The sequence below is a fragment of the Rattus norvegicus genome, chromosome 3 (assembly GCF_021556685.1).
Source record: "Rattus norvegicus strain SHRSP/BbbUtx chromosome 3, alternate assembly SHRSP_T2T, whole genome shotgun sequence".
Classification (NCBI taxonomy): domain Eukaryota; kingdom Metazoa; phylum Chordata; class Mammalia; order Rodentia; family Muridae; genus Rattus; species Rattus norvegicus.
Window position 1 is genome coordinate 71,590,493 of NC_141536.1, and position 10,641 is coordinate 71,601,133.

A 10,641-nucleotide genomic window follows, 5' to 3' on the forward strand; every position below is an offset into this window, starting at 1 on the left:
TCTATATTCAGAAATAGTTGACCAGCATATAATGAAATGCATTGTTTTTTTTATTTATGTGCACAAATCACCAAATTAACTATTTCTGTCTCTCAATAAGAAATAACCAGGTTCTAATGGATAGTTACTAATACAACATAATCAAATAGTATAGTATGATGATAATGAAATCTAATACATTGTAATTGGACAAAGACAAGCAAAAAGAAGGAAATGAATTTAACAGAATACAGAAGAGCTACAGACTCTCTCATTTACACACTTGGGAAACACCAAAACCACTAAACTATATGCTGTAAATTATGTATGTATGTATGTATGTATGTATGTATGTATGTATGTATATGTGTGTATGTATGTATATGTGTGTATGTATGTATATATGTATGTATGTATATATGTATGTATGTATATATGTATGTATGTATATATGTATGTATGTATATATGTATGTATTAGGTTTAATTTATAACGTGGAACAGAAAAGTACATCTTCTACACATTCTTTCTCAGCCCCCATGTGTCCCATGATCTTTGATTGTGTTTGTTTAGAAAGCTTTGTGTTTTTACACTTGATCTTAGCCAAAAGGTCGAGAAGCGATAAGCTTTGTGTTTTTAATGTCTTCTATCATCTCTGGCTCTTGTAATCCTTCTGCCTTGTCTTCGCCAATGTTCTCCAAGCCCTGAGAAGTCAAATTTGACCAAGACATCCCACATAATGGTAAGGATTCCAAGATCTCTCACACCCAATGTATTATCTTGGTTTGGGTCTCTATAGTTTTTCCCAACTGATTTAGTGAGAAGCCTCTTTGTGAATGGGTGACCAAGGCACTCACTTAAGACTACATATGGTGTTGTGAGGAGTATTTTTCATTTTTACCTTATTTTATCAGGACTGCAGTATTTGGTTTTACTCTTGGTCTCTGGGGTATGTCTTAGGATCTTACTTACCTAGGCATTGTCAGAAATGGATGATATCTTTACTTAAAAGGAACAAATGACTGCCAAACTGAAGAACATCTCTTCCTTTGTTATTCATCTAACAATTTTAGTTCCATCTGATAGATAATTATATGAACATCATTCTACACAATGCAAATGTTTCCTAAAATTAGTTTATTTAAAAATGTATGTAATGAGCTTAATTTTTGTGCATCCTGTTACCATACTATTACAATTATATGAAAACCGGAATGTAATTGTATCAACTTTTACTGAGACTTTATATAGATGAACGTAAAGGATACAAAAAAATCATGCCATTTGAAAATTTTAAGATTTCTCTGAGATAATATAATATTTGATAATAAAAATTAGTAAACTATATATGGATTACATTCCATTTTACTCTCATAAAAAACTAATAAATTTTAACAATGTCAGTTTTAAGATTCACACCAAATGACAGGTTCAACAGGCATTTCTCTTCCCAAAAATCAACTTCTGGATTGCTTCTTTAACATCCTTATTTCTCAGGCTGTAAATCAGAGGGTTCAACATGGGGATGACCAATGTGTAAAACACAGCAGAAACTTTTTCCTGTTCCATGGAGTACTGAGAACTTGGCTGGATATAGCTAAATGTCACTGATCCATAAAATAATGCCACAGCTGTCAGGTGTGAGGCACAAGTTGAGAAGGCTTTGCGTCTCCCCTCAGCGGAGCGGATTCTCAGGATGGCAATGATAATGTGGCTATAGGATACCATGACGATGATGAAAGTAGAAATAGCAATTATACCAGAGAAGACCAAGAGTAGCATCTCATTGATGTGTGGATCAGAGCATGCAAGCTTCAAAAGAGGAGGAACGTCACAGAAGAAGTGATTCACAATGTTGGGACCACAGAAATCTAGTTTGAGTAAACCTATTGTGTGAATCATGGAATTTATGAGACCAGCCAAGTAACTTGCAAGAACCATTTGAGTGCAGATGCTCTTTGTCATAATAACTGTATACATTAAAGGGTTTGCAATTGCCACATAGCGATCATAAGCCATCATAGACAGGAGGACTACTTCTGTGGTTACATATACTGCAAAAAAGAAACTCTGCAGAATACAGGCAAACAGCCTAGTAGACTTGTGTTCTGATAGGAGATTGATGATCGTTTTAGGAGCAATGATAGTAGAGTAGCAGATGTCACAGAAGGAGAGGTTACTAAGAAAGAAGTACATTGGGGTATGAAGTTGGGCATGCAACCAGATCAGGAAGATCATCCCCCAATTACCAAAAAGAATGATAAAATAAATTATGCAAAAAAGCAAAAAGAGAGGAACCTGCCAATTAGGATTTTCTGTTAAGCCAACCAGTATGAATTCTTTCACACCTGTATGATTCCAAACTTCCATAGTTTCAATAGTCTACAGTTCCTTGTTACAAGGTGGGATCATGAGACTTAAGCAATAATGAAATAAAAGGATTTTCTCCAGAATCTGATAGCCTTATTGTGAGTGGTTGCCCAGTGGTAGATGAAGCAAAAAAAAAGAAATCTACTAAATCTATTCACTGAGACTCAAATGGTTGTAACTTACACATTTTATTCCATCATCAATTATCTCAGAATAGAAAACGGTAAGATAACCTTTGTTTTATCAAAAAACACGGAAATGGTAGAATTGAAATTAGAAATTAGAGAGACATACCCAACAATCTTATTGTCCTGTATGTCAGCCTTTGCCTAAATGGAATATAAACTTGCTGCAGTCTTGTGACAAGGGAACTTCCAAAATTCTGTGGATAAATATTCCATATTCCTCATTTGATTAACAGTGGCTTCACTACCATGTCACATCCCCCTTTCCAAATACCTCACCTCAAATATATTTTCAACCTCTTCCAGGATCTTGTGACTCCTGTGAATAATTCCAACATATTGAGAGGACCTATAAAGGGACTGGAAAAAATACAGATGGATGTTTTCATTTTTTTTCTTTTAGCAATTATTAATTAGCATAAATGTCATATATGCAAATTTTTTTGCCTTCATATTTTTATCAATGTTTTGCATATCATTAGTGTTGTTTTTTAGAATTAACCATAATAAAACAATCTAGAACATATATTTTTTTTCTTTCTTTTTTTTTTATTAACTTGAGTATTTCTTATATACATTTCGAGTGTTATTCCCTTTCCCAGTTTCTGGGCAAACATCCCCCTCCCCCTCCCCTTCTTTATGGGTGTTCCCCTCCCCATCCTCCCCCCCCTTGCTGCCCTCCCCCCAACAATCTAGTTCACTGGGGGTTCAGTCTTAGCAGAACCCAGGGCTTCCCCTTCCACTGGTGCTCTTACTAGGATATTCATTGCTACCTATGGGGTCAGAGTCCAGGGTCAGTCCATGTATAGTCTTTAGGTAGTGGCTTAGTCCCTGGAAGCTCTGGTTGCTTGGCATTGTTGTACATATGGGGTCTCGAGCCCCTTCAAGCTCTTCCAGTAGAACATATATTTTAAGGATGAAATAAATTGGTGAAACACTAAAACCTTCAATTATCTATATATTTTCCTTACAAAAAGATAAGGTAGAACTTTGCTTAAGTTTGAAAAATTATTTATTTTCAACACAAGAATAGTTAATGTAAATCTCAGAGAAGTAAATTATTTCCCCCTTCCTCAAAGAGCTGATAATATGCATTTCTTAATACTATGAGCCAGTAAATTTCTTCATTCCTCATGGACTGACCCTGGACTCTGACCTCATAGGTAGCATTGAATATCCTAGTAAGAGCACCAGTGTAAGGGGAAGCCCTGGGTCCTGCTAAGACTGAACACCCAGTGAACGTGATTGTTGAGGGGAGGGTGGCAATGGGGGGAGGCTGGGGAGGGGAACACCCATAATGAAGGGGAGGGGGAGGGGATAGGGGGATGTTGGCCCGGAAACTGGGAAAGGGAATAACATTCAAAATGTAAATAAGAAATACTCAAGTTAATAAAAAAAAATTCTTCCTTCCTTCTTTCCTTTTTTTCTACCTCCCTCCCTCCCTTCCTTCTTTCTTCTCATTAGTTTCCTAATGATATTTATTTTTGATTTAATATTTCCCTTTATTATCAAATGTATCCCATCACAGACTTCTTAACCTTTCACCATACCATATACACACTAAACCTCCTCTCTCTCCAGTATTCACAGATCCTGGATTTTCTTTCAGATAAGTTCAGATCTCCCTGACTAAACCAAACAGGACACAATAAGAGGCAATGAGATTATGCATATTACCCTCATATCAAAGCTGAACTATAATAATCCAGCAGGAAGATAAACATCCCATGGGCAGACAAGAGTCAGAGTCACACTAGTACTCCCACAAAATCTCCAAACTAAAAAAAAAAGAAAAAAAAAGAAAAAAAGAAAAAAAAACAAAGAATTCATCAAAAAAGGCATAGTTTAAACTCATGTCTCTGGTTCTGGTCCAACAGGGAGCCCCACCAGAGGTAGGGGATAGTTTTCCGGCAGGCATAGTATTTCCATGGGTCTCATCACATTTTGGGTTACCTCAGGCAAAAAACTAGTACCTCCCTAAAATCCCAACCACAGACCATGCCTGCCAGAAAACTATACAGCCCTTGCTCAACAATAGGTTTTGCCTGTGAGAAACTAGTAAGGAACTAACTGTAGCTTCCTGATTATCTTGCTCTCCTTGAGTAGACAACTCCTGCCATCTATGCCTGAGAGAAGACAAAATAGGTTCCATATCCTATCCCAAGTCCTACTTCCTTTCTCATCACCCTGATGAGTAGACACTCCTTACTGGGTTTCTAGCATTAGTCAAACCCTCAATTTAGAGAACTTAGACTTGACCCCTGTGATAAGAGACCACACTAGTAACCAGAATCAGTTCCTGCCCACAACTCAGGCAGAGACCCTATGCTCAACCACGGGTTACACCAACTAGAAGACCAAAAAGAAAACAGGAATCAAGGAACAAGGCACCTACCCATCAAAGAAAAACCCTGACTGCTATCAAGACCTATAATCATCAGAAATCAGATCCTTAATTGCCAGCTTAAGCACACAGTTGACCATAACCATATATCACCACCTTTATGAAAAGATGGAGCATTTAAATCATCAACATATTGTCTTAAAGAGATGATATCTTTCTAGAAAAATATATGTGTCGATATAAAAAATATAACTAGAAAAAGAACTAAAACCAGAACTTTGACATGTGAATCACTGCAAGACTATAAGAGACAAAGATTACCTTGGATTATGAAAGGAGGATTTATACATAGTTCTGTTGCCTTTTCAGTCTGAGGAAGAAAGAAAGCACAGTGATCAAGACCTGGAACATTTTATTCATGTCCTAGAAGAAAAAGTCAGGTTTTCTAAAACTCTGTTTTAGAAAAAGTACGACAGGGAATAGAAACAAATGTTAAATGTTGTATTATAAGTAGCATTAATTTCCTGTTTTATTTCAGTTTTTACAGGAATTCACTGAAAAATCTGTGGCTTAAAGTAACAAATATTCCTTTACTTACAGTGTGGAATTTGGAAGCAAGGCACTATTTGATTTTCTAAGTGGAATCTACATAGCTACAAGGCTATACTCCTATTAGAGGCCTTAAGAGAGGAAGCAATTTTGTCATCCAATGCCCTGTTTGGGCCTCAGATGATTATGTTTGCAGAAGCTGACTTTTTCTTCTAGGACATGAATAAAATGTTCCAGGCCTTGATCACTGTGCTTTCTTCATTTTTCAGATTGAAAAGGCAATAGAACTATGTATAAATCCTCCTTTCATAATCCAAGGTAATCTTTGTCTCTTATAGTCTTGCTGTGATTCACATGTCAAAGTTCTGTTTTTCCTCATGTGATAGCATTTATGGATCCTAGAGACTGAGATTCAAACAATATGAGGAAGCATCATTAAGTCTATATCATGTAACATATCCAAAGAAGGACTGATTAAAGTCATGATCAAGTAATTTAATGAAATATTCATGTGTTTAAAAAAGTGATCCAATAAAACAATACAGCATGTTTAAAACCTACAGTAGAATTTTCTGTAATAGAAACAGTTCTGAATATTTTTTTAATGAAAAGAAAAGCAAGAGTAAATATGGAGGATTAAAGGTATTGTTTCTGTGTTCATTGAAATGTGACCACAATGAGATTGGGAAAATATTTGCATGAGATATCACAGATCAGAAATTTCATTTCAAGCTGACAAAAGTATTTTGTTTTCCACCCTCTCTTTTACCATTTTATATTTTTACTATGTATAAAAATAAAATTTTTCATAAAATGGATGTTTTTACTCAAATAAACTCCTGTATTGAATTTTACAGATGAATGTAAATTCATCTGTTTTACTTGGGGAGAGTGTTTACATCATTAAGCACAGTATAAGCACAGTATTTTACAATCTGTTTAATACATCATTTATTTATGGCAGTAGGTGAGGAATTTGAGACTTCAGTAAAATAATTTCCTTTACTAGTCCGGATATAGGTATGGCTTCCATACACTTCTACATTGATATACATTGATGCAGCAACATTGAAATGATCAGCATAAGCCCAGACTATTAAAATGTAGAAATGTACCTTAATCACAGTCTATGTTCTCTATCAGTGGCCTTAGGAAGAATAGTGAATCCAATTTCTTTATATCCTATGGACAAAAAAGATGCATTTCAAACATCAATGATTTTTTTTTAATTTTTTTTATTTTTCTGAGATTATAATGTACTATAATCATTCCCCCTCCCTTTCCTCTCTCTCAACCCTCCTATATATCCAACTTGTTCTCTTTCAAATCCATGGCCTCTTTTCCACTTATTGTTGCTATGTATGTAGGCACATAAACATATTTTCCTAAATATATAAATCCAACTTCCCCAGTCTATAGAATTTTACAGTCCCTCTTTTGAACATCAGTATATTTTTCTTAAATCTATATCCCCAAATAAACACTAAAGACGTCACTGTGTGTATAATATTACCAGTTAATACCAAGTATATACTGAGAGAGAGAGAGAGAGACAGAGAGAGAGAGAGAGAGAGAGAGAGAGAGAGAGAGAGAGAGAGAGACAGAGACAGAGAGAAGGGGGAGGGGAAAGTGCAGTGGGAAGTTTTTTTATGTCTGAACTTTCATATTGTATGTAAAAAGATGACTTGATTGGTGATTACCTCAATAGAAGGACAGAAAAACATGTGTGATGACAGTATGCTTCAGTTTGATGTATGGCATTATCCACTACGCTCAAAGTAGAAAATTATAAATACAGAAATGTATCATCATCTGTCATATATGGAGAACCTCTGTGGTGTCATTTTTATAACTAGAACCTAAGTGCCTCTTAAGATTAAATTTGGGGCTTTTCTCTACTTGACCTGGTCCTCTTGACAGAAATAAAGGGCTAATTCACATCACTAACAACTGTGAGTACTCTGTCCCAAAAAATTTACTTCTAAAAAGATATTCATTTTGATTTGAAACCGTCATTTAACCAGGCTGATATATCATTATTTATATCATTACAAATAAACCTGTTTAAAAGAATGAGTACAGAATACCCAAGACAGAGTTCACAGAACTCAAAAAGGCTAACAAGCTGAAGGGCCCAAGTAAGGATGCCACAGTTCTACTTGAGAGAGAGAAGAAAGCAACCACAAAGTGAGAGGGAGGAAAGGACATGGAAGGGAAAGGGAATGGGGTTGTGATGAGAGAGTAACATGATCTGGTGTGGGGTGGGAGAAAAGGATGGAAGCCTTGAAGGCCAGGACAAAGAAGAGAAACAGGCAACATTGGGAAGAGGGAGGTTAAGAACACCCTATAGAATGCGGAGACCTGCAAAGTCAGAGATTCTCAGGACTCAAAGAGGGTAACCATAGATGAAAGGCCCTACAATGGGGAGAGAGAACTTATTGAACCCACCTCCAGCAGAAAGACAGGGCATAAAGTGACGGATGGGGTTGCTATCTACAGCCAAAGCTCTGATTCATAATTTTTCTTTTCTGAAAGAAATGCAGTGATTGAAATGGAGAATGGCTTGAGGAAAAGAAGGTCCAGCAACAGGTCCATAGGATGATCCAGCTCAAGCAGAGGCCCTGAGGCCTGACACTATTACTGAGGCTATGGAAAACTTAGAAGTAAGGACATATCATGACTGTCCTCTGAAAGACCCAAGAGGCAGCTAGATGAAAGGGTCAGATGAATAGAAGAATAGAATAGAAGAATAGAAGTTGCTGACTCCTCTGGTTCAATTAGAGAAAAGCTGGAGGAAGCTAAGGAGGAGAGCAACCCTGTAGGGGGACCAGTGGTCTCAATTAACCTGGACCTGTGAGTTCTCTTAGACATTGGATCACCAAACAGACAGCATACACTAGCTGAGACAAGGCCTCCAACACATATACAGCAGAGGACGCCTGGGTCTGGGTTCAGTCAGAGAAGAAGCATCTAATACTCAAGAGACTGGAGGCCCCAGGAAGTTTAGAGGTCTGGTAGGGTGGGTGGGGTGGGGACATCCTTGTGGAGAAGGGAAGAGTTCAGGGGGTGGGTTATGGGATATGGAACCCTTGGGTGATGTACTGGGAGGGGAATAAAATCTGGAGTGTAAAAATTAATTAATTAATTTTTAAAAATATTATAGAATTCCTTCACAGCTGCTTTATTATTCCAGAACAAAAATCTGAATGCATGTTCATTGATGAAGAAGAACACAGTGAGAATAGATAGAACCATTGAATGTTTTTCACTATCGTTAAAAAAGGAATCCAGAAAATCTTATTAAATGAGTTAATGATTATCAACAAGTTATTACCTTCATAAGCAGGGACAGAGCTGTTCAAGCAATTAGACATATAACCTCTAAATATATGAGCAAGTTGACATGTATTTATCAAAACTCTTTTATAAAGTATGTGTGTGTGATTAATATACTATTCATGTTTTAAACTTAAAAAATAACTATATTATACATGAAATATTTTATATACATTCAAAATTATGTCAATTTATGTTTATAGACAAAAAAACAATACATATTGACTACTTAATACTTGAAAATTTAAAAAAATGAAGAAAAATATTACATAACATTTATGGTATTATAGAATTTAACACTGTGACTAAATAAACTTTTAAGTCCTATAATCAGTATCAATAAAAAAAAGTAAATGAGACAAAACTACAAATTACATCATGGGGAAGAATTGAACAGCTGTTGACAAAGACTCTGAGTGCTCCTAAAGTCAACTTCAGCTCTTTGGGATATCACACTCTTCCAACCTCTGTGCTCACATACACATGTGATTCACTTACATTTATACATAAATAAAATAATTCTGTTTTTAAAAAGTAAAAAATAAAATCAGAACTATGAACATTCACTAGGATGTAAAAACAAAGGGAAGGAAATAGAAAATATCCTTAGACTGAAATTCTTAAAAAATGCATATTAAATTGTTTATAAGTTCTGCTCTTTTATAAAAATTATAAAATATGTAAAAATTATTTTGTGAACAATTGGCCAAAATTCTAGTTCATTTTTCAATAAATATATACAAATGTTTCTGAAAAAATAAGTTGTGTTATTTTATTAAATTGGTAATAAATCATGTATAATATATATAAATTGATATATATTGTCTGGTTCTTAAACTTGTAGCATTTAAATATCTTTAAAGGAATGGATGAATATAATATTATGCACAGTTGTACTTACAATATTCAGCAAAATATGTAACAATAAAATTAATATATTTGTTCAATATGTAAATAACATATTCAAAAACCTTAATATATAAATAAACATATAAATATATTAATGTAAATAAATAAAATTTAAATAGTGCTCTTGTCTATTAGATATGACTTGAAATATATAGAGAGAACAAACCTACAAGTTAGAACATTATGCTTTATATTCTTGACTGTGTTGTTTCTCCAGTTGTATCGATGGCAATGAGCTTCCATTAGTGTTCAGGAAAATGTCAAAATCTTTAAATATAAACTGAGAACTTACAACTTACTAAAGCTTGAAGCAGCAACACATCTGGCACCTTTTACTTGGTGATAAAATAAGAATGAACATTATATAGAGACCTGGCTTTTAATCAATCTTTAAGGACTTATTATTTGGAAGAAGGTTGCTGATGGTAGTTTCTATTCTATGGGGGAAAGACTCTGTAACCCCTTGTGTGTGTGTGTGTATGTGTGTGTGTGTGTGTGTGTGTGTGTGTATGTGTGTGCATAAGTCTCAGCTGTCCACAGGATTATAATTAGAATTTTTCTTATATCTCAAGTGTGAAATTAACCAGAAAACTGTCAGACCTTCTGGTGTCTGGTCAGTTTGATTCTTCCTGCAAGAATGAAAAAGTAAAATGCTATCCTTCACATACATCTTAAAATCATCTAGAACTTTCTATAAAGCATCTTGCTTTAATGGTCAATAAAGACATGTCAAGAAGAAGCAGGAGTTAAGAACAAAGATATTGTAATTCTATGTACATCACTTGAAAGATTGTTAAAAATGTTCTGGTAATAAAGCAACTTAAATTGATACAAATGTCTCCAAAATTACTGTAGGTATACATGTATTTCCTATAAATGTTCATTCTTATTTTGACACCAAGTAAAGCATTTCATCAACATACTCTAAAATCTTTAATGGTGACTCTTTTGAGATGCATTACACTGTAC

The 10,641-nt window shown here is 34.9% G+C and overlaps 1 protein-coding gene across 1 annotated transcript; it reads right to left on the bottom strand.

Moving 5' to 3' along the window:
- Positions 1-1,410: 1,410 nt before the first annotated feature.
- Or5aq7 (olfactory receptor family 5 subfamily AQ member 7) lies at positions 1,411-2,349 on the bottom strand. The gene has a single exon (NM_001000566.1). The coding sequence runs from the start codon at positions 2,347-2,349 to the stop codon at positions 1,411-1,413; it is 939 nt and encodes a 312-aa protein (NP_001000566.1).
- Positions 2,350-10,641: the final 8,292 nt, after the last annotated feature.